The following is a 25,223-nucleotide window of genomic DNA, read 5'->3' on the forward strand; positions in this document are numbered from 1 at the left end:
TTTTGGATTTCTAATTGTTGTTTTTGTATAATTTCTATTTGTGAATTTCTTCTGGCATTTTGTTCCTGCATTATCTTCCTGAATTCTTCCAATTTTTTGTCTGTATTTTCCATGAATTTGTCTATCTTTTCTTCATTTTTGTCTGCTTTTTGCTTCAGCTCTTGGAGAATTCTGAGTATTAGAGATTTGAATTCTCCAGCAGGTAGTTCTAGTGCCTTTTCTTCCACTGGAAAGTCATCTGGTGTTGTATTTTGGATGCCTACTGGAACCATCCTGTCTTGTTTTTGTAAATGTTTTGATATTGTCAGCTGTCTTCGGGGCATTCAGTAGTTATTTTTATCGTTTATTGATGGTAGATTTGTTTGTTTCATCCCTTTTTTTTTAAATTGGGCTATGTCTGAGCAGGCGGGCTGTGTGTTCTTTGTTGTTTGCTCGTCTGTGGGCAGAATACTTTTTGCCTCCTTCTCCAATTGGCAGGGTCAGTCACTCAGATATGGCACAGCAGGGCAGGTCTAGCTGAAGAGGAGTTACTGGGACGGGTTGTTTGTGGCACTTACTACGGCCACCAGGGCGGGTCAGTAATCAGTGCAGGGCGGGTTCCAGTAGGCTGTGCTTGTGCTGCTTGGTGGTGTGATGTTAACCACAGGGTGCAGTTAGGCAGGATGTAGCAGGGAGATTGTTATGTGTTGAGCTAAGATGGATATGGGAGACAGGAGAGAGGAACAGGAGCCAAAAACATACAAACAAACAAATAAGAATGCTAACGGAGCTTGCCGTTGGAGTGGAGAGATGAGAGACTATGAAATGGAGAAAAACAAAAAGGGGAAGAGGAAGAAAAAAAGAAAAGAATGAATAAATAAAAATCGGAAAGGGAAAAGAACAGCAAAGTTCCCAGGGATCCCATCGGTGCGGCTAGGATGTCTGGGGAAGTTGTTCTCAGGTGCTGCAATACAGCCTGGGTAGAAAGCGTAGAGATATACAATGCCAGGTATTACAGGGAACAGAAAGAGAAGAACAATATAGAGAGATAAGAAACTGAGTAATGAAGAAAGACAAAAAGGGAAAAAGAGGGAAAAGAAAACAAAACAAATTAAAAAAAAAGAACAAGAAAAGCCCCCAAAAAAACAGGAAAAATAAAAAAAAAAACCCAATGAAAAAAGAAATGCCGTCAGGGATCCGTCTGCATGTCTGTGCAAGCTAAGGGGTTAGGTTCCAAGCCACACAGCACCGCCTGGCCAGAACAGGCTCCCACCTCAAGAAAAGGAAAAGAAAACAAACAAACAATTGAAAACAAACAAAAGCCCTGGGATCCCACCAGCGCGGCAACCCACACCGGGAAGCAGTTCCACACTCAACCGGAGCTCCGCAGCCCCTCAGAAAGAAGCAAAGATGGCGCACTGAGCCAGGTATTTGAGCGAAAGGAGGGGGAGGTGGTGAGAGGTAAGCAAGAAATCAAAAGAAGCAGGGAAAAAAAAAAGCAACACCAGCAGCCAACAAATGGCAGTCAGAGAGCCAGCTAGTGCGGGCTGGTGGAATCCAAGCAGCCAGTGCTTCGCGGACAAGAGACTGTGTCCGCGGGAAGCAGAGGAGGCCGAGTGTGGGTAAAGAAGGGTAGGCGGTGGGGAAGTGTATATCACAAATTACTGGAGCTCCGCAGTCCCTCAGGAAGAAGCAAAGATGGCGCACGGAGCCAGGTATTTGAGCGAAAGGAGGGGGAGGTGGTGAGAGGTAAGGAAGAAATCAAAAGAAGAGGAAAAAATGTTTTTTTTTTTTCTTTAATCATTTCAAAAAGGGCTCCCTAGGTGGCGCAAATAGTTAAGCACTAGACTACTAGCAAAAAGGGTGGCGGTTCGAACCCACTCAGAGATGCCTAGGAAGACAGGCCTGGCAATCTTCTTCCGAAAGGTCACAGCCTTGAGAACCCTATGGAGCAGCTCTACTCTGCATACATGGGATCGCACAAGTTGGAATCGACTGGATAGCAACTAACAACAACATTATTCCAAAGCTCCAGCTTTTTCTACTGCACTATGCTATTTCTCTAGAATAAAAATATGACATCAGCCTTAAGGATAAAAAAATGTTAAAAATTAATCTCACCCACCTGTTTGGTACTCAGTGGCCCAAACGAGAAGGAGGTAAAGGCGGGGGGGAGCTAAGAAAAACACAGTGGACATGTGAAGAAGCAGTTGGTGGGGGCAGAACCAAGGCAGAGCTACAGTGAGGACTCCCTTCTTCCCTCAGCCAGGGCAGAAATGAGCCACATCCACACACCAGGGACACATCTGTCAACTCATGGCCTTCATCCCAAGACTGCAGACACCATTGGTTTATTTGAAAATGCAGTATTCATGACAAAATTTCTAACGCAAAAACTTCAACAGAAACGAGTTTTAAACTACCAATAACCAACTAAAAATCGACCTTCATTATTCTTTGTGTCACCATCATTACTCAGTTTTCAACTCTTCAATTATTTTTTCCCTATAACTTGCACTTTCCTACCTCCCTTCCCATCTATATCCTTTCTTCTCCCAAGTTCCAGAAGGTCACACCATACCCAGCTCTCTACTCCCCCAATCTCTCCCACATCTTGACAGTTCACACTTTTTCTACCTGCCAACTCTAGAGCCTCTCACACAAAATCCAATTCTCATACCAAAAAAATCCTAACCCCTCCCTTCATCCACTCCTAGCTCCCGTGCTCTCACCTCTTAAACCTCACACCCTTCCAATCCTTCCACTCCAGCTCTGAATGTGGCTCCCTGTCCGCTACACCCAATCCCACCTGCCTCCCCTTCCCTCCCCAATCATTCCACCCCTACCCCACTCTAACCTCCAGGCATCTTCCTCTCTCCTTCACCATCTACTCTTCCCTTCCTCCCACTCTCAGGCCTTCCCTTCTCCCAGGATCCCAATCTCTCCAGTCCTTTTCGCTGTCTTCTGTCCTCAACCTTCAAAATCCCCTTCCTTGACCAGCCCCACTTTCCCCAGTTTACAACCCAAAGCCCCAACTTCTTTCTTCCCTACTCCCAAGACCCCATCCCTTCCCCTACTCCAATCTTAGCTCCTTCCCTCCCTCCCCACTACTGCAATCCCCCGTCCTCATCTCAGTTCCCACGCATGCCCCTCCCCGAGTCCCGCCAAACTAATCCCGACTTTTCTCCCACTCAGGCCCCGAACTCCAATTCTCACACGCCACCGTCCCCTTGCACCCTGACCACGCCCTTAAACCCATCTCCCACACCCCCATTTCCTCATCCTCACACCCCTCTTCCAACCTACACCCCGATTCTCTCTCCCTCGCAGATCCCTCGTGCCTTCCCCTCCCCCACCGCGCCTCCCCACACCCCTCCCCCGCCCCCACACGCAGTCCCCGGCTCCGTGAGCGGCCCTGCCCGCGGCCGCCACCTACCTGTGCCCCTGCCCGGGGCAGCGAGGGGCAGCTTCTCGGTGGCGGCTCCTTCCTCCCGCTGCGCAGCTGAAGGGGAAGCGGCTTGAAGCCCGGGGCACAAAGCTAGGGAGGGTGGGACGGAGAGTGACTGGAAGAAGGGAGGGGGCTACCTGGCACCGTGAGACCGCGGGACTAGCGGGAGCTAGGGGAAGGCTGGGCAGGGAAGCCGCGCTTGCGCAGGTCCCTGCAAGAGGGGCGGGGCCTGCCTGGAGGCGGGGCCGGGGCCAGGACAGGCGACCTGAGGGCGGGGGACTCGCATACGGGAAAGATGAGTACTGCGCGTGCGTGCTCGAGTGAGGGCGAATGCCCTGGGTCCTCCGGGCCCCAGAGATAGAGCTGGGCCGGGGGAGGGTAGCCAGCGCGCGTCCAGGCTCTTGCCAGGGGAAGAGTCCTTGAGCGGTACCAGGCAGCTGGGCCCACTTAGTAAAGAATAGCAAGGTGGAGGCGGGGCCGACGGGGCGCGTTCGGCGTAGAGCCTGGAGTAGAGAACGCCGTCGAGGGCGTGGGGGGCGGAGCCTGGGAGCCTGGGCGCGCCGCGCAAGGTGGGGTGGGGCGGAAGGGAGACGTCGAGCTGGTGTGGTCCGTGATCCCGGAGCTAACTGGAGGCACAGGCGAGCGGGTTGAAGGGCCTGGGTTGGGCAGGCTGCCGGGGAGGTGGGAGCCGGCTGCCGCGGGGGTGGGAGCCTGGCGGTGCGAGGCAGACGAGGGGGAGCTGATGGTGAAGAGAGCGAGCGAGAGTGGACGGGGGTTGTGAGGAGATGCCTGGCGAGGAGGCGGACGGCCGGAGGGTATCGTCGGGCGGAGGCTCGTGATTTGATGGGGATGAGGGAAGCCTGATGCGAATTTGTTCTCTCCACTTAGGCTCTTGATTGGCTAGTGCCAGCCACAAACTTTTCTGAGGCCTAGGTAATAGTGTTTTGACCTCAAAAAAGGAAAAAAATTGCAAATCGAAATAAATAAAGATACCAAATTAACGTGTCGGCTGCAACATAACCCATATAGTTATGAATTAGATTTAATATGAGATGCGGGTGAATTTAATATATTTCATATAATTTGGAGCAGGGCCTCAAATGTATGAGTGTTTTGGCCCATCGGAGTTCTTAAAATGGCCCTGGACTGAAGAGAAGGGTTTGTTCTTCTGAACAATATCAAGCCTTTGTTATATAGTATATTAACACATTATAAAATATGATAAATATTTTACAATAAGTAATTGAAATATACTATCCAAAACTGAACAGAGTATTCTGGATGTGGATCACACTACGCTAGTGTGTAGCATATTATTAGTTGTATGTTTGTCCATCTTCCTTGACTGTAAGCTTGAAGACAAGAACCAAGTCTTAGTCTGTCATCTTTGCCTTAGGTCTTGTTCATCATTGTGTTACTAGCACAGCACCTGGCACTTAGTTGGTGTTCAATAAACGTTGATGGAATGCAGTACCTCTCTAACTATTATTATCTAAGCATAACTTTACCTCTTGGGGCAGACAGTGTGCACTGTTGCCTTATGTTGACTTTGTGACCATCCAAACTTACAAGTCAAAGACATCTAAATCAAGGGTTGGCAGACTTCTGTAAAGGCCAGATAATAAATATTTTAGGCTTTAAAGGCCTAACGTCTCTGTCACAGCTACTCTGCCATTATACCAGGAAAGCAGCCATAGACAGTACATAAACAAATGAGTGTGATCATGTTCCAATAAAGCTTTATTCATGGACACTTAAATGTGAATTTTACATAATTTTTATGTGTCACAAAATATTCTTTTGATTTTAAAAAATATTTTAAAATGCAAAAACTACTTGTGGGCCGTACAAAAACAGGAGGCAGGCCGGATTTGGCCCACAGGCAGTAGTCTGCCAACCTCTAATCTAGACCTATCCTTATGTAATTGATTTTTAAAATCTAAGTATAGGCCTTTATTGTTGTCCTTATTAAATATCTTATTCATTGAAACTCATCTTTGTAGCTTGCTTAGATCTTTTTGAGTGCTACTTCTGTCATCTAGCATATTAGCTGATATCCCACTGGCCTGGCACGGACCAGTAGTTTGAAACTTGTCTACAAAAATGGAGGGTGCCAAGAGACCAAAGAGGCGGGCAACTCCATATGGCAGCAAAGGAGTATATTAGAGGGATGAATATATGAAGCAAGTCTTGGGCGGCTACAGGACCAGAGCAGATCTCTGCGTCCCGCAGTGGGAGGGCAGAGGTTTTATAGTGGTGGTGGACAATAGCGGCTCCATAGCAGCGGCTTACATAAGAACACAAACTGTAGTGAACTGGCAGACCGCATGAGGGCGCTCGTGTTTGTCTCAGAAAGCCTGTTTCCCCTTCAGTCCACCCCCCCACCGCATGTTGGCTCTTACAGTGTGGCACGTTTTCTGTCTTGTGCTGTAGTACAAGAGACCGCGTTCCCTCCCCGCCAGGAGCAGATGTTCAAGAGACAGATAAAGTTACTGTGTGCCCAGAACAGAGGGAAGGCTTCTCTGAGGAGGAGGAACTGAAGGAGAGAAGGCGACCCAGTTCTCAGCCTCCTTATCAGAGAATGCTCTGGGCCCAAGGCCTTTACTTCGGCGGCCTGGATGGGAGGCATAGAAGCAGACCATTCCCCCAACACCCAGCTTTATGTCATCTGCAGAATTGACAAGCATATTTTTATGTCCTTAATAAGACTGTTGAATGGGACAAGAATAGAGATCTTCTACAAGTTCATTTTGTTCCAATAACTATCATTCTTTGAGTATAACCATTCAGAGAGTTATCAGTATCTACCTAAACTACTGTCTGTCACCCAACCACATTTCTCCATCTGCTCCACAGGGTATCTTATAAGCTTTGTCTGAAGCTTTGCTGAAATGTTGATAGCATCTCCCGCATTACTAGTAACTACCAAACAAACAACAAGAAATTAAACTGGTTTGGTATAGCTTGTGAACTAGTATTACTTTTGCTTCCAATTTTACTGCTTTGTTGTTGACATTTTCAAGACCATCATTTTAGTAGTGAATTTTAATAATTTTAGAATTTTGTGGAGAATTAACATCCAAGTTTATCAATCTGTATATTCAGGAATTCACTATCTTTCTCTTCCTCAAACCAAAGATTAACAATGTCCATCCACCATTAGTTCTCTAGTATCGATAGGATTAAAAGCTGTGGTAAAATTGGTCAAGAAAAAAAGACAGAAATAAACGGTATTAGAATATATGCCTTTTTTCTTGATCTATTTTACTACACCTTTTTTTTTTACACTTTATTATTTTTTTATTTTGGTAAAATAATATAACAAAACATTAACCATTTCAGTCATTTTTATTTTGTACAATTCAGTGACATTAATTACGTTCCCAGTGTTGTGTAACCATCACCACTATCTGTTCCCAAATTTTTATTACCCTTCACAAAAACTTAGTTACCCTTTAAGCAATACAGGTAGTCCCTGACTTACGATGAGTTTCCATTCTGACCACTCAGCTGTAAGTTAGTTCTGAGGTAAGTTTAATACCTCATTTTTTTTTTTTTAATTTTCATTATTGCCTTTTGTTATCAGTATTTTTATAAATTTGATCTTTATTTGTCTTTGGGGGTTGGAAACATTACATATAAACTTACAGACATATTTTAATACATAAATACATATATTAAAAAATTTACAAATCATAAAAATTTACCCCAGTGATGAAGAAGAGTTGGACGATGTTGGCATTGTGTCAGTTGCGGTAATAACTCCATTTGTGGAAGGCTCTGGATCATCTGGATTATCTCTGGGAATGGGGATGGTGTTTCTAGTAAGAAAATCAGCGAGAGCTGTCTGTATGGTCCTTTTCTTTTTTTCTTCATATACAGGCAGTCCCTAGATTACAAACAAGTTCCATTCCTAAATCTGTCTTTAAATCGAATTTGCATGTAAGAATAGTTAGGTACAGTTCCTATCTAACGTCAGTTAGTCAAATGTTTGTGTTAGTATAGAGTATATGGTGTACCTTTCTATGCATGAAAAACTAATAAGAAACACTTCCAGGTACACTAAAACATCTTTAACATAATAATACAGTCATAATATTTTGATGCACATTGCAAAGTAACGCCCATTTGTTATTACAAACCATGGTATGTATCTCGAATTTTTAATACAATAGGCTTTTTGGAGGTTGGTTTGTTACTACAAGTTGTACGTAAGTCAGACATTCATAATCCAGGGACTGCTGGTAATTTGTGGTAACATCTCACTGCTTTCCAAATCTCCTAGCAATTTTAGAAAAGCGATTAGCATTTGGGTCCATGTTTTCAAGCAACTGAAGTCCCTGATTTAGTTTAGAAAAAACTTCAACTAATCCTGTGAGTGAACATCTGAGAATGATAACATCAGCAAATTACACACTGCAACATTGTATGTAGTACATATTACTAGGTAAAATGTACAAAAAAATAAAGAATGGTCATAAGTATGGTTCCTCATAACTCAAATATGCCTTAAATTGGGGACTACCTGTACTTCCCCATTTCCCACCTACCCCTGCTAGGTAACCACTAATAAACCTTGGTCTCTATGCATTTGCCTATTCTAGATATTTCATATATAAGTAGGATCATACAACATTTGTCCTTTTGTGACTGGCTTATTTCACTAACATAATGTTTTCAAGGTTTATCCATGTTGTAGCATATATCAGAACTTCATTTTTCATTTTTATGGTTGAATAATATTCCATTGTGTTATATACTGTATTTTATTTATCCATTCATCTGCTAACGGACACTCAGGTTGTTTCCACCTTTTGGCTATTGTGAAGAATGCTGCAGCGAACATTGGTGTATAAGTATCTGTTTGATTTTCTGCTTTCAGTTCTTTTGGATATATACCTAGAAGTGGAATTGCTGGGTGATATGGTTGTTCTATGTTTTAACTTTTTGAGAAACCGCCACACTGTTCTCCGCACTGGTTGCCGCATTTTACAGTCCCACCAGCAATGTTGCCACATCCTCGCCAACAATTGTTATTTTCCATTTTTCTGAAAATATGCTTTTTTTTAAAAGCTAATAAATAATGATTCTGAACAACCAATAGTTCTATGCAACATTCTCAAGTAAATCACAATCATCTATGCCTTTTTTATCTCACAATTAAAAATAAACCTGGCAGTGTTTGCTTCCCCAGAGGTGGCTCTTTGATGAAGAATATTGAAAATGTTTGTTGCCACAGGCTGATACTAAGCAATTATCTGTTCAACTGAGACAGCAGCTTAGTTTTGGCTAAGAATAAGGAAGAAAACGTATCTGAAGTGTGACATAGCAAACGGTATGGATTTTGTATTCATGCAGACCTAGTCTGAATCCTGATTCACTATTTACTGGCTTTGTAACCTTTGTTGATTTAACTTCCTTGTGTTTACCACAGCTTTTAATATATCAATACCAGATTTTAAAAGTACAATAGAAAACGAACAACTTTATGCCAATAAATATAAAAACTAAGAAGAAATGAGTAATTTTCTACAAAATATAAATGATGAAGATAGACTTAAGAAGGTATACAAAGCCTGAAGAGAGCTATTGAGCTTGAATCAGTCAAAAACCTATCCACAAACACTTCAGCAGGCTTAAGGGAATACATAACCCTTACCTTACACAAAGTTTTATAACAACTGGAAAAAGAAGGAAGCTCTCCAGTTTCATGTTGGTAGTACTGTCTTGGTTCCAAAACGAAACATGAACTGAATGAGAAAGGAACATTACAGGCCAGTCTCAGTTACGAACACGTTTGCAAAAATTTTAAATAAAATATTAGCAAACTAAATCCAGTTATGGATAAAAATAACAGTATACCTTGGCCATGTAAATAGAATTTATATCAGGAACCAAGGATACTAAAACATTAGAAAATCTTGACTTAATTCATCACATTAGCAGATTGTGGAAAAATCCATATGGTCATCTTAAACGCTAGAAGAGCATCTAATAAAATTCAGTGCTCATCCATGCTTAGAAAAGTGGCCAGTGGTCTCTTCTTGCCTGGTTAGGGTTCATCCATTTATGGAATTCCATTCATTTAGATGTCTTTGCATCTACATCTCTTTGATGACTTTAAAGGAAAGTGTGATTTCTCAGTCTGTCCACGGTTTTCTTGTTATGGTGGAAATGATGGTCTTTACATCTTAACTGGAAGTGTAACTCCAACACTTACTGTAAATATTCAACTGGAGTTGGTGCAGTGATACATATATAGACTGATTGAACAGGCTTAATGTATATGGGAATTTTGTATATAACAAAAGAAGCATTACAAGTAGTGGAGAAAGAGTAAACTATTAAATGGCATTGAGACTATTAGCTATCCTTATGGGGGAAAAAATTAGATTCCTGTCTTACACCATACCCCAGATAAAATCTACGTGGATTCAAAATCTAAAGGCAAAACTTTAAAACATTTATAAAAAAATACAGGAGAACATTTTATAACCTCAGGAAATAAGTATCATAAAATATACTACAAAGGACTAAACTATAAAGGAACATACTGATAAATTTGATTACGTTGAAATTTAAAACCCCTGCATAATAGCATGGAGAAACCTCAAATGCCTTGGGATAAATGTAACAGAAGACATAGAAGACCTCTATACAGAAATCTATTAAATATTATTGAGAGAAATTTAAGAAGACTTTAATAAATGGAGGGATATACCATTTTCATAAATTAGAAGATTGAATATTATAAAGCTGTCAGTTGATTTATAGATTCAGAAGACTCCCTATTAAAATCCCAGCAAATTTTTTTCTAAAAAACCTGGTTGGTTCTAAATTTATGTGGAAATACAGAGGGCTAAGAATAGCCAAGACAGTTTTGAACAAGAACATGGATATCAAAAGTTAGTGTGAAACTCAATAATTGTTACCATGAGATTAGCACAAGAATAGACAAATAGATCATTGGAACAAAATAAGGAAGGAGTGCAAAAACAGATCAGTGAGTATACATGGATATTTGATTTAAGACATATGTGGCAGTGTGGAGCAGTGGAGTCAATTGGATATCCATATTAAAAAAACAAAAACTTTACCAAACTTCAGACCAAATAAAAAAATCAGCTTCAGGTAAAATATAGAGCCAAATGTGAAAGTTAAATCATTAAAGTATTTAGAAGAGAAGATACCATCATGCCTAGGTAGGGAAAGATTTCTAGAACAAATACAAAAAGTACCTACCATGTAGGAAAAAATTGATAAATTGGGCTATCTTGAAATTAATAATTTCTCTTCATCAAAAGTCACCACAAGGAAAAAAGTCACAACAAGGAGAATGAATCAGCAAGCTACAGAGTAGGAGAAGATATTTACAGCACAAATAACTAACAAAAGGCTCCTATACAGAATATACAAAGAACTACAAATCAGTAAGAAAAAGACAACATGATATAAAAAAGGGCAACAGATTTGAATAGGAACTTCACAGAAGAGGATATCCAAATGGTTAATAAACATGAAGAGGCACTCAACCTCATTAGTAATTGGGAAATGCAAAGTAAAGTGATGATATACCACTATTCACCCATTAAAATTGTTAAAAATTAAAAAAGATCGACAATACTGAATGTTAGCAAGGAAGTTGTTCAGTGAAAACTCATACATTGCTGGTACAGGTATAAATTGTTACAACCAGTTTTGGAATGTTGAACATATGCATTCACTATGACCCAATAGTTTTTCCTCCTACGTATATTCTTACCAGAAATTCATGCCTAAGCATACGAAAAGATGTGTGAGACTGTTTATAATAGCATCATTCCTAGGAGCCCCAAGTTGTAAACAACTCAAATATCCATCAACAATAGAATGGATAAATGAATTGTGGTGTATTCATATAAAAAATACTACCCGCAACAACATGGATAAATCTCACAAACATAACGATGAGTGAAAGAAGCCAGATACAAATGAGCATAAACTGTATGATTCCATGTAAATAAAGTTGGGCAAAATTAACCTATAGTGTTAGAAATAAGGACTGTGGATATGTTTGGGGAAGAGGGAAAGGTAGTGATTGGTCGGGGGCATGAGAAGGGCTTCTCGAGTGCTGGTAATGTTCTACAGATAGCTCCCGACTAACGAGCATTCGAGTTATGAAGAACCACACTTAAGCACCTACTTTTTTTTGGGGTAGGGGGACATCTTATTGTTAGTAATATGTACTGCATACAGTGTTGCAGTGCATAATTTGCTGATGTTATCATTCTCATGCCAGCCCCCAAAGACAAATACAGATCAGATTTATAAAGATGCTGATGACAAAAGGCAATAATAATGAAAACTGAAAAAAAAAAAAAAAAGCGTTTGACTTAAGTCACAACTGACTAACGACAGAGTCATAGGAATGGAACCCCAGCATAAGTCAGGGACTACCTGTATTTCTTTACTTGGGTAGTGGTGTCCTGAATGTACTTACTTTGAAAATTCATTGAGTTATATATACTTATGAATTGCATCACTGTGCAACATCCTTGCCAACGGTCAGTATTGTCAATCTTTTTTAATTTTAAACAATTTTAATGGGTAAATAATGGTATATCATCATGGTTTTAATTTTTGTTTCCTGATTACTTATGAGGTTGTGCCTTTTCATGCTTATTAGCCATTTGGCTATCCTCTTGCACAATAAAAATAAATTTTAAAGGAAAAACCAAGCCACACAGTGGGAGAAGATAGCTGCAACACATGTAACAAAGGATTTGTATCCAAAATGTTTTGTTTTAAAAATTCCTACAAATCAAAAAGAAAAAAAATAAAAATAAAAAAAGACAATAGAAAAAATGACAAAGGATAAGAAAAAGCAAATAACAGAAGTTGTTGTTGATGTTAGCTGCCTTCGGGTTGACTCCAACTCATGAAGACCCAAGTACGACAGAACAAAATGTTGCCTAAGTCATGTGCCATCTTCATGATCGTTGGTATGTTTGAGTCCATTGCTGTGGCTGTTGTGGCAGTTCATCTCATTGAGGGTTTCCTTCACCTTCGCTGGCCCTCCGCTTTATCAAACAGGATGTCCTCCAGCGATCGATCCCTCCTGATGTCACATCCAAAGTAAGGAAGTCAAAGTCTCTGACAACATTCTGTGATTGATAGGGTTTTCACTGGCTAATTTTCAGAAGTAGATCACTAGGCCTTTCTTCGTAGTCTATCTTAGTCTGGGAGCTCTGCTGAAACCTTTCCACCATGGGTGATGCTGCTGCTATTTGAAATACCAGTGACATAGCTTCCAGCATCGTAGCAACATGAAAGCCACCACAGTATGACAAACTGACAAATGGGTGCTAGAAATAACAGAAGAGGCCTGAATTCATCCATATGAAACATATTAAAATGTATTCAGCCTTACTAGTAATCATGGAAATACAAATTAAACTTTATTGAGATACCATTTCACACCAATGAGACTGGCAGAAGCCAAAATGCCTAGCAATATCAAGTTGCTGAGAATAATGAGGAAGCAGAAACTGTCATACACTACTGATGGAAGCATAAATTGTTATAATTTAGAGAGCAAATTGACTAGTGACTTGAAGTTATGCAGTTTCTAAGTCTCCATAATTTTTCTTCTATACAGAAACTTTTATCATAAAAACTCTCTCCCACTTGCACATAAGAATACATGCACAGATGTGCACTGCAAACTTGTTTATAATAGCAAAAAATTGGAAACTGTCTTTGATACCCGTCAATAAGGAAGTGGAGAAATACCTTACAGCAGTTAAAATGAATAAAGTAGATTTGCATATATCAACATGGTAAAATCTTGAAAACATAATATTGAGTGAAAATACAAGTAGCAAAAGGATATCTACACTATGAAACCATGTCAGCTTTAAAAGGGCAGTGCATATTTATGGATACATAATGGTAAAAATATAAAAATATGGTCAGGAGGGCTATTCACCAACTTCGGAATAGCTGTTACGTCTGGGCAAGTAAGGGAATAGCATGGGGGAGGGGGGTGACCTAATTCTTTTTTTTAAATCTAAGGTAGTTATGGCAAAATGTTAACATTTATTAATCTGAGCAATGGGTACATGGTTGTTTAATATGTGTAATACTCTCCATACTTGTTTGTTTGTAATATATCATTAAAAAGAAAAAGTTAGCCTCTGGCCAGGTTGTGAAGGGTATTGTGTACCACTAGAAGCCTTCCTTCCTCTTCCAAACACTCTCCATGGCTTAAATCTTTGTAGATACAGTGTTTCCATTCCCTTTGCATCTGTGCACTCCTTTGTGCCCTATGGCCACCAAATTGAGGAGGGAGCATGTGATTTGATAGTATCTTTCCTTCCTCTTCCCTACCCTCCAGGATTCATAGTAGAGCTCAACAATGTCTTTTCAGGTCACTTTTACTAAACTTAAAATAGTATTCTGCAACAGAAATATCTTTAAATCCATGACCCAAGTGACTGTTTTGACTTTAAAAAATAAGTACAAAGCTGTCTTCTCATTTCACATACATGCTCAAAAAGAAAGAAAGGAAATGATGACGAGGTGTAAACAATATTGTTTGCTATTCCTACTGATAAATGTATGGATAAGCAGTCATAAAGCATCTGTTTTTATTCTCCAGATTTTTATTAATTTCAGAAGTTTGACAACTATAAATCTTAAAAATTTACCCACTAATTCATGTCACTCTTGCTTGTTAACTGTTTCCATATAATCATTGAGGGCTTTTAATTTTAGCAGCAGAAAACTTACGTCAGGGTCGTCAGGGGCTTGTTTTGTGGAGCAGAGTGGGTGGGAAGAGTCATAGCTGATAAATTATCTGTGGAGGAGGTTGTTGTTGCTGTTGTGTGTCATCAAGTTGATCCCAACTCATAGTGACCCTGTAGGACAGAGTACAACTGCACCATAGGATTTCCAAGGAGCAGCTGGTGGATTCGAACTGCCAGCCTTTTGGTTAGCAGCTGAGCTCTTAACCATTGCGCCACCAGGGCTCCATGGAGGGGGTTAGAAGTTTACTTATGTAAATAAGCATGTCAGCGTCCCTCCTACTTGTTGAATAGCTTGGGTGTTAAACTGTGTGCTAGGCAACGGCTTTCCCTCTCCTTCCTTTTCTCAGATAAGGTTCAGAGACTCAAGTTTTTATTGTTATTGTTTTATTATTTTTTTATTTGCAGGTTAGACACTTTAAGATGGGAAAAGTTGATCTCTGTTTGAGCTCTGAAGGGACTGAAGTGATTTTAGCTACATCAAGTGATGAAAAGCACCCACCGGAAAATATCATTGATGGGTAAGAGTTACTGTTCTTTCTTCCTTAAAGTCTTAGTTCTAGGTCAGCGAACCCTTTGAGTACTGAGACTATGTGTTTCAAAGCAACTAACACTGTCACACATAGTTTAATAAGTGTTTGGTGAGCTAGATTACCTGATAGTATCCTTTGGTACAATTCCTGGAACTAATTCAGTTGTGTATACTTAAGTTTTTGTTCCTTTTTTTTGTAATCCCTAAGTAACATCTTTATACAGATAGATTTTTGGGAAGAAGTGGTTTAACAAGGCAAAAACCCAAACATTTTATGAAAGTGTAAATGTTAATGTCTGTTTGTGGTTTTATTCTGAGTTTTTCTTCCTAAATAGGAATGTAATGTAAATGGGAATGTAAACATTGTAGCTTTGTACCTACTCCCTATTTCCTTTCTGGATCTAAGCACCGTCTTTGCTGAAGTGAACGTTTCACTTCTTGCTATCCTGCATTGTTTGCTTCTCAGCTTCTTGATATCTTTCCAGTTTCCACTCTTCACTGTGCTGGAGCTTATTCAAGGTAGAGATAAGTATCATTCTTAGACTTTTAAAGTCCAAGAAAACATAGTTAATGGCAGAACTCCTTTTTTAATAGTTTTGACTTACTTTCTTGCTCTCTTGAATTCTCTTTCTTGGTATCTGTACAATGACCAGAGTTTGACTCATAGAATCGTATAATTTTAGAACTGGAAGGACTTAGAGTTCATCTTGTCTAAACCCTTCATTTTGGACTTGTGGTAAGAGAGATCCAAAGAAGTTAAGTTCTAGTTTTAACTACTGAAAGCAGAGCCAGTTGTAACACAAATAGTTTGTGATTCTTTGTGTTGTATTGTGAAGCCCATGTGTCTTGATAGAATTCTGGCAACTCCATCTCTTCCTTTAAGGCTAGTTGTTATCTTTCTGACATTTGCCCCATTTCGCTAAGGTAGGTTTTAGTTTATCTCCTTGCTGGATTCCCATAGCATTTGGTATATATACCTGTATTATTGTATTTATTCCTTTAGTGTGTACATAATTGTTTATTTTTAATTTTAATTTCCTCTCTCAATTGTGAATTTCTAGAAGTCAGAGATTGTGTGTTATTCACCTTTGATTTGATAATGTCTGAAATTTTTGCTGAGCAGTTGAATTAGGTCATCAGTGTTAGTTAAACTCAACTAATATTAGAAATTGGCAGAGCATGTATATACACACACACATATATGCATATATTAATGTACATTTGCATAGAACTTTTTATCATTTCATACATACTGTGTCATTTCGTCCTCACAGTAAGCTTGGGGAATAAAATGCATCAACTCCATTGGAAAGATGAGGAAAACAATGATCAGAGGTAAAAACAACTTGCTCAAAATCACAGAAGTAAGCAAGTGGCAGAATCAAGAGAAACACACATGTCTTCTAAGTTCTGGTTAAAGGTTCTTTTTACTAATGCCTTAAATTGTTTGCCAGAAGTAGATATTTTTCCAGAAACACTTTGTCTCTTCTTGGAGAGATGAGTTTTCCAAGGTAAGATCAATTTACCTTGCATACTTTTGGTGACATTTCTTTTAAAGGAATAAATTTACAGATCATTAAAATTAGCTATCATCTGTAGCAAACAATATTTTAGGCTTTCGCAGGCCGTATTATGAATGATTAATGGCATCATATTTGTTAGATTAGGCAAAAGCCTTTAAAACAGAAATCCACGTGGAATAAAAGTGGTTACTGTCCAGATAACTAAACAAAGCAGATCAGAGACTTTTAAACAATGAGTAGTTTCAACAAAGACAGACTTTACATGCTAGACATTGAAAATTATTCTCTGCTCTCAAGTTGGTTTATCTCAATGGAAGTAACTATAGGGTTAGTTGGGGAAAACAGTGCTATAAATTTGCCCCTGTGGGCCAGTGAGTATTGTTTTATGGCCCTGCTCCAAACTTTTAATTTCCTGAGAAATAAGCGCTAAAGAAAGTGATTATATGTCTCCTCCTCCTTTGCCATACACTCACCCCTGATATTCAGTATGTCGATAAAAGAGCAGAAAAGAGGTTCTATACTTGGAAGAAGGCCCAAGTGTAGAAAAATCGCAGCCATTTAAAACCCTGTAGAGCACAGTTCTACTCTGAAACACATGGGGTCTCCATCAGAGTCAACTCAACGGTAACTGACTGGTTATACCAGAAAAAAAATGAGTCAGGGAAGAAATTAGGAGAGAGAGAATTGGTCCTTTTGGCATAGTGTAAAAGAATACTAGATTTAAAATTCCTGGGTAAGTGAATTATATGTGTTACCTCAAGAAAGTCAGTTTTACCTCTTTGAGCCTCAGTTTCCTGGTCTGACAGTCTACCCACCTCACAGAGTTGTGGAAAAAATCATATGAGATAATAGATATGAAAGATTGTTAACTATGAAGTGTTATTTAAAAGAAAACTACTACTTTGATGACTTCATTGTAACTAATTATGAGGATTGAGTTATATGTCATTTTAAAATCCAAGTGTCTCTCTATATATTATTTCATATTATTGGTCACTCATTGAAAATTCCCAAGAAAAAACATAGAACACTTAATATTTATTTAATAAATTTATTTAAATAAATAATATTTAAAACCATATGAATACAAATAAAAGGAAATTGTGAAATATTAAGCTTGGTGTAAAAAAAACAGAATTGTGAGTCAGGAGACCTGGCTTCTATTTTTTTAAACTGTTTTATTGAGATATAATTCACATACCATGTAATTTACCCATTTAAAGTGTTCACTTGTATGGCTTCCAGTGTATTCACAGAGTTATGCAGCCATCACCACAGTCAATTTTAGAATATTTTTATTACCTCAAAAAGAAACCCTCCATTTTTTAGCAGTCACCCTGTATTTCCCCCATCACCACCAGACTAGAATCTCCTTTCTGTCTCTACAGAATTTCCAGTTCTAGACATTTCATATAAATGGAATCATACAATATGTGGTCTTTTGCGATTAACTTATTTTACATAAAGTGTTTTCAAGGCTCATCCATGTGTCAGTGCTTTATTCCTTTTTATTGTTGAATAATATTTCATTGTCTGGTATACTACATTTTATTTATCCATTACTCAGTTGATGGACATCGGGGTTGTTTCTGCTTTTTGACCGTTATGGAAAATGCTGCTATGAACATTCATGTACAAGTTTTTCTGTAGACATATATTTTCATTTCTCTTGGGTGTAGATCTAGGAGTGGAGTTGCTATGCCATATGGTAACTCTCTGTTTAGACACCTTTTTGAGGAACTACCAGAATGTTTTTCAAAGCAGCTACACCATTTTTTGTTTCCACATGCAATGTGTGAGGTTTCCAATTTCTCTACATCCTCATCAATACTTGTTATTATCTGTCTTTTTGATCATAGCCATCTTAGTGAGTGTGAAGTGTTATTGTGGTTTTGATTTGCATTCTGCTGACGGCTTATGGGAGTCCTGGTGGCACAGTGGTTGAGAGCTACGGCTATTAACCAAAAGGTTGGCAGTTCGAATCCACCAGCTGCTCCTTGGAAACCCTATGGGGCAGTTCTGCTCTGTCCTATAGGTTGGCTATGAGTCAGAATGAGCTCGATGGCATCAGATTTGTTTTTTTGGTTTTGATGGCTTATGATGTTGAACTTCTTTTCATGTGCTTATTGGCCATTTGTATATCTTCTTTATTTTATTTTACTTTTTTGCCATACAAAAATTTATACATACACTGTTATGTGACTCTAATTGCTCTCCCCATACTGTGACAGCACACTCCCCCTTTCTATCCCTGATTCCCTGTGTCCCTTCAACCAGCTCCTAACCCTCTCTGCCTTCTTATCTCACCTCCAGACAGAAGCTGCCCATTTAGTCTCATGTATCTACTAGAGGTAAGAAGCACACTCTTCACAAGTATCATTTTATGTCCCATAGTCCAGTCCACTCCCTGTCTCAAGAGTTGGCCTCGGAAATTGTTTTAGTTCTGGGCTGATAGAGAATCCGGGGCCATGCTTTCCGGGGTTCCTCCAGTCTCAGACCATTAAGTCTGGTCTTTTTACTAGAATTTGACTTGTGCACCCCTCCTCTCTCCTGCTCCATCAGGGACTCTCTGTTATGTTCCCTGTCAGGGCAGTTGTGGTAGCCAGGTACCATCTAGTTCTTCTGGTCTCAGGCTGATGAAGTCTCTGGTTTATGTGGCCCTTTCTGTCTCTTGGGCTAATACTTTCCTTATGCCCTTGGTGTTCTTCATTCTCCTTTACTCCAGGTGGTTGGGACCAGTTGAAGCATCTTAGATGGCTGCTTGCAAGCTTTGAAGACCCCAGACGCCACTCAGCAAAGTAGGATGCAGAACATTTTCTTAATAAGCGTTGTTATGCCAGTTGACCTAGATGTCCCCTGAATGTGTGGTCCCCAGACCCCTACCCCTGCTACTGTGTCCCTCAAAGTGTTTGATTGTATTCAGGAAACTTCTTAGCTTTGGTTTAGTCCAGTTGTGCTGACTTCCCCTGTAGTGTGTGCTGTCCTTCCCTTCACCTAAGATAATTCTTATCTACTATCTACTTAGTAAATAACCCCCCCCCTCCCCGTAACATTTGTATATCTTGTTTGGAGAAACATCTACTCAGCTATTTTGCCCATTTTGAAACTGAGATATTTGTCTTTTTATTATTAAGTTGTAAGAGTTTTTTATTTATTCTTAATATAAATTCCTTATCAGATACGTGATTTGCAAATATTTTCTTCCATCCTCTGAGTTGTCTTTTTACTATCTTGATGGTGCTCGTTGAAACAAAAATGTATTTAATATTGATGAAGTCTAGTTCATCTGTTTTTTCATTTGTGGATTGTGCCTTTTGGTGTCATATCTAAGAAACCATTGCCTAATCCGAACAAACTTGTATGTTTTCTTGTAAGAATTTTATGTTTTTAGCTCTTACATTTAGGTCTTTGATCCATTTTGAGTTAATTTTTGTATATGGTGTTAGTTAGGGGTCCAACTTCATTCTTTTGCATGTGGGCATCCAATTGTCCTAGTACTGTTTGTTGAAAAAAGTATACTTTCCCCACTGAATCATTTTGACACCTGTGTTGAAAATCAATATACAATTAATGTGAGGATTTATTTCTGGACTCTCAATTCTATTCCATTGATCTTTATGTCTATCCTTATGCCAGTACCACACTGTCTTGGTTTCAGTAGATTAGTAGTAAGTGTTGAAATCAGTAAGTGTGAGTCCTCCAACTTTGTTCTTCTTTTTCAAGATTATTTTGGCTTTTCTGGATCTGTTGAATTTCATATGAATTTTAGAATCAGCCTGTCAAATTCTGCAAAGAAGCCAGCTGGGATTTTTAGGAATTACATTTACTCTGTAGATCTATTTGGAGAACATTGCCATCTTAGCAATATTAGTTCTTCTAATCCATGAACATGGAATGTCTTTCCATTTATTTAAATCATCTTTAATTTCTTTCAGCAGTGTTTCACCCTGTGCATATTCAGTCCAGAACCTGCAGTAAAATCTCAAAATTCTGGTTCCCTGAAGAGTTTTCTCTTTTCCAGTACCCTGTCCCACAAATCCCAGCTGTTTCTGCTGCCTATAACTTGAGTTTTCAGAGTATAAATTTTGTACTTCTTTTGTAAATTTATTCCTAAGTATTGTATTATTTTTGATGCTATTGTGAATGGAGTTGTTTTATTAAGTTCATTTTTTATTCTTCATTGCAAGCATATAGAAATACAATTGATTTTTGTGTATTGATCTTTTATCCTGCAATCTTGCTGAACTCGTTTATTAGTTCTAACAGTTTTTTTAGTAGATCTGGCTTCTATTTTTGACTCTTATCTTGACTATGTGATCTTGGGCAAGTTACCTCCCCCTCTCCAGGCTGAAGCTTTTCGTATATCAAATGATAAAGTTGGATTGGATGATCTCTTAAAATCTCATTCAGCTAAAAAAATTTAAACATACGAAATTTATACTGTATCTTTCTGTTTCTTACAATTATTGAATTACATAGTGAAGGAAAGATCCTGGCTGGTGCCAAAGACATGATTTTTGTTGTTGTTTTTTTAATTAGAACTTAGTGTTTAATGATAACATTTAACTTGTAGAGATTTCCATTTCCAGCCATGATAGAGTAAGTAGTAGTACCAAACTTGACCTCCCACTATAAACAAATGTAATACAGCACAAAATATGTGAGGCAGCTGTTTTCAAGCATTGAACAGCAGTCAGCTTAGGCTGTAATCCTTGAGGGAATAGAAACATAAGAAGCGAGCCTACAGTTGCCCCAGAGCCCATAATTGCCCCAGCTTTGTGTCTGGTACATTTTCCTGCTGCAATATAGAGGAGCAGAGTCCCAAGTAAAACAGCAGTCTCACTGACGTGAAAAAGCAAAATTCAAGTTATAGGAGCAGAAACAGCTAGGATTTGTGGGGCAGGGTACTGGGAAAAGAAAACTCTTCAGGGAACCAGAATTCTGAGATTTTACTGCGGGTTCTGGACTAAGCATGCACAGATTTTACTGCAGTTTCAGAACTGAACATGAACAACCTCCATTAGGCCTAGTGGAGATCATCTGCTGAAGGTCTGAGAGCTGATTGTAGATACCAGGTGTTTTGCAGTGCTGTGAGATGATGGTAGTTCAGCCAGAGTTGCATTCAATTGAGAACTCAGAAAGCCATGTCTTAGGAGTAAGGAAAATGCCCTGGAATGAGGAGTTTGTCCTAGAGTAAGTGCCTTATCCTAGGACTAAGTTCCAAATTGAAATAGACCAACCCTAACAAAGAATAAAACTAAGCCTAACAGGACCAAAGGATTTGTCAGTAATTTTACTGCCTTCTGGAACAAAACTCAACACCCTTTAAAGGAAACCAGTATAATTCAGATTTACTGCAATGTATCATCCATAATGTTCAGCATGCAGTTAAAATTGCTAGACCTGCAAAGAAGCAGGAAAATGTGATCCATAATCAAGAAAAACACATTCAATGTAAACAGACCCCAAGATGACCCAAATATTGGTAATGGACAATGACTTTAAAGCAGAAATCTTTATGTTCAAGAACTTAAAGGAAAATATGGTCATAATGAGTGAACAGCAGAGAAGTGGAAACTATAAAAACTAACCAAATGAAAAAATCTAGAACTGAAAAATATAATTTCTGAAGTAAAAATATTAACTAGGTGGATTTAACAACAGGTTGGAGAGTACAGAAGATAAAATTGAACTTGAAGACGAATCAGTAGAAATTATCCAATTGAAGGGCACAGAGGGAAAAAAAGATTGAAAAAATAACGAACAGAGCTTCTGTGACCTATAAACAGTGACCTCAGTGACCTACCATATAAAACAGTCTAATATATGTGAATTGGATTTCCTGAGAAGAGATTAAGAATGAAAGAGAATAAATATTTGAATATATAATGGCTGAATTTTCCCAGCTTTGTTGAAAAGAAATGCCAACTTATAGATCCTAGAAACTCAGCAAACTCCAAGCAGAGTAAATACAAAGAGATCATATCATAGCGAAACTGCTGAAAAGATAAAGAAAAAAAAAACCTTAAAAACATCTGGAGGAAAAAATACATAAAGGGGAACAACAGTACTCATGACAGCTGACTTTGCATCAGAAAGACTGGAAGCCAAAGGACAACGGAACAATATTATTTAAGCGTGCAAAGAATGAAAAGGAGAGGAAAAAGCCCACAACTATCAATCCAGAATTGTGTATCCATCAAAAGTGCCCTTCAAAAATTAGAGTAAAATAATGATATTTTATTCACCACAAATAGACTTGCACTACAGAAAATGCTAAAGAAGTTTTGCAGATTAAAGAGAAATAACACTAGGTGGAAACTCAAATCTATAGGAGGGAATTAAGAGAACCTGAAATTGTAAGTTTTGGGGGTATATATAAACGGCTATCTTTTCTTATCTTCATTTTCTGGAAAGATAACTGACAATAGAAAAAAAAAACACATTGAATTATGGTATCACAAAATACTACTGAGAGAAGAACTAAATAAATGAAGATATATACCACATTCATGATTGGAAAACTCAATATTGTTAAGATACCAAACCAACCAAGCCCGCTGCCACTGAGTTGTTACGGACTCATAGTGACCCTGTAGGACAGAGTAGAACTGCCCCATAGGGTTTCCAAGGCTGTAAATCTTTACGGAAGCAGACTGCCACATCTTTCTTCTGCAGAGCAGCTGGTGGGTTCGAACCACCAACCTTTTGGTTGGCAGCCGAGCACTTTAACCACTGTGCCACTAGGGCTCCTTTAAGATGCCAGTTCTCCCTAAATTGATGCAGACCCAATCAAAATCTCAGTACACTTTTACATTTTAAATGAATAATTTCTCTTACAAGGATCACCACAAAGCTGATTCCTATGAGGCAGGGGTTAAAGATGTCCCAGATGTCCAACTTTTCCAAGCTGTTGTACCACTCCATCATCTCTAACATCAACTACTCCCACTTCCCTCAGTACTCTCCCTCCGTCTTGGGTTCCTTAATTTGCTGCAATGTCTCACAGAACTCACGAACTGTATAAAGGAAATGGCTCACGCAGTAGTGGAGGCTGGCAAGTCCCAAATTCACGAGTCGGCCTAGGCTTCTCCCAACCCACGTGGCTGTAGGAGCTGACGGACCCAAACTGGCAGTTCAGACCACAGGCTGCTGGCTCATAACGCTGCTGCGGAAGCTGGTTAATCAGATCACATGATAGGCTGCCAGCCCAAGGGTCTGTGGATGCCGGCAAATTCCAGAATCAGCAGGTCAGACAGCAGACCTCTGGGGAGGTTAGTTGATCATGGACTGGACATGGGATCCAGATGCAAAGAGACAGAGAGCCTTACCAGGACACACACATGTATCTCAGATGTAGGCTACACCCCAGGGAAGGGTGTAACTTTAGTAAGGGTGGGGCTTGAGTCACGCCCTCCTGCAAGGCTGCAACCCAACACACACCTATACCAATCCTGTATCATCAACATGTAGAGGTCAGGATCCACAACATATAAAATGGAGGACAACCAGACAATACTGGGAATCATGGCCTAGCCAAGTTGACACATAACCCCAATCATCACAGGTTCCATATATCTTATTTGCATAGTCCCACTCAGTCATTGTGTGTGAGTCATGAAAACCGTGGCTAGAAGGGCCATATTAAGTAATGTATTGCACTGCAGTATAAATTAACAAGCTGATTCTGAAATGTATATGGGAATGCAAAGGTCCTAGACTAACCAAGATAATCTTGAAAAACAAGGAAGTTGGAGCACTTACATTATCTGATTTCAAGACATACAATAAATGTAATCAAGATACTGTGGTATTTTGTCCAGATAGACCTATGTAGATCAGTGGAGCAGAATAGAGAGCTCAGAAATAGACCCACTCATATAAAGTCAATTAATTTTTTTGCAAAGAGCTAAGGATTCATAATTAGATCAATGGAATAAAATAAAGAGGGCAGAAATAGACCTACCCATATATAGTCAATTGATTTTAAACAAAGGCACAAAGGCAGTTCAATGGGAAAAGGAAAGTCTTTTTAATAAGTGATGCTAGAACTGCTGAAGAAGCATGTGGATGAAAATGAACCTATCTCATACAAAACACAACAGTTAATTCAAGATGGATCATAGAACTCAACTCAGAGCTAAAATTATTAAGCTTCTAGAAGAAACCATGATAAAGTACCTTGTGATGTTGGGTTAGGCAATGATTCCTTAGGGAAGGCACAAAAATCAATAAGCATAAAAGAAAAAAAAGTGGTAAAATTGAACTTCATCAAAAATAAAAACTTCTGTTCATGGAAAGATACAGTTAAGAAAATGGAAAGGCAAACCACAGACTGGCAAAAAATATTCACTATATATATCTGACAAAGGAATCCTACAAATACATACTAAAAATACAGTCAGCTCAACAAAACATGAGAAAATATTTAACACTTCACAAAAGAAGATATAAGAATGGCCAAAAACACATGAAAAAGTACTCAGCATCATTAATTATCAGGGAAATGCAAATTAAACGTCAAAGTAGGATGCCACTTCACATTCACTAGAATGACTAAAATGAAAATGACTGACAATTAAAAATGTTGGCAAGGATGTGGAGCAACTGGAACGCTCTTAATTGCTGGTAAACTCGTTGCTGTCGAGTCAATTCGGACTCATAGTTAGGAGTGTAAAATAGTACAGCCCACTTTAGAAATTTGTTTGGCAGTTTCTTATGAAGTTAAACATCCCCCTACCTATGACCCAGCCGTTTCACTCCTGTGTAATTACTGAAGAGAAATAAAAACATGTCCACAAAAAAACTTGTACAAGAATGTTATAACAGCTTTATTCATAATAGTTAAAAACTATGAGCAATTCAAATATCCTTCAGCAAGAGAATGAATAAATAAATTGTGGCATGGTCAATAGTCAGATACTATTCAGCAATTTAAAAAATGAATTACTGATGCA

General features: G+C 39.0%; 2 protein-coding genes across 2 annotated transcripts in view; one reads left to right on the forward strand and one right to left on the reverse strand.

Annotated features, from left to right (window-relative positions):
• The window catches only part of LRRC42 (leucine rich repeat containing 42), a 24,484-nt gene extending 20,858 nt beyond the window's left edge, over nucleotides 1-3,626 (reverse strand). Inside the window, exon 1 of the mRNA XM_004371710.1 lies at nucleotides 3,416-3,626. The gene's annotated coding sequence lies outside the window, so the exon portion shown is untranslated. The remainder of the gene's footprint in view (nucleotides 1-3,415) is intronic.
• Nucleotides 3,627-4,053: 427 nt separating this feature from the next.
• Nucleotides 4,054-25,223, forward strand: part of LOC101353792 (protein YIPF1) — a 140,599-nt gene continuing 119,429 nt past the window's right edge. The window contains 2 exon segments of the mRNA XM_023727053.1: nucleotides 4,054-4,073; nucleotides 14,620-14,732. Of these exon segments, the coding sequence (XP_023582821.1) occupies nucleotides 14,635-14,732 (98 nt within the window). The 5' untranslated portion in view covers nucleotides 4,054-4,073; nucleotides 14,620-14,634.

The sequence above is a fragment of the Trichechus manatus genome, unplaced genomic scaffold, assembly GCF_000243295.1.
Source record: "Trichechus manatus latirostris isolate Lorelei unplaced genomic scaffold, TriManLat1.0 scaffold00015, whole genome shotgun sequence".
Taxonomy (NCBI): domain Eukaryota; kingdom Metazoa; phylum Chordata; class Mammalia; order Sirenia; family Trichechidae; genus Trichechus; species Trichechus manatus.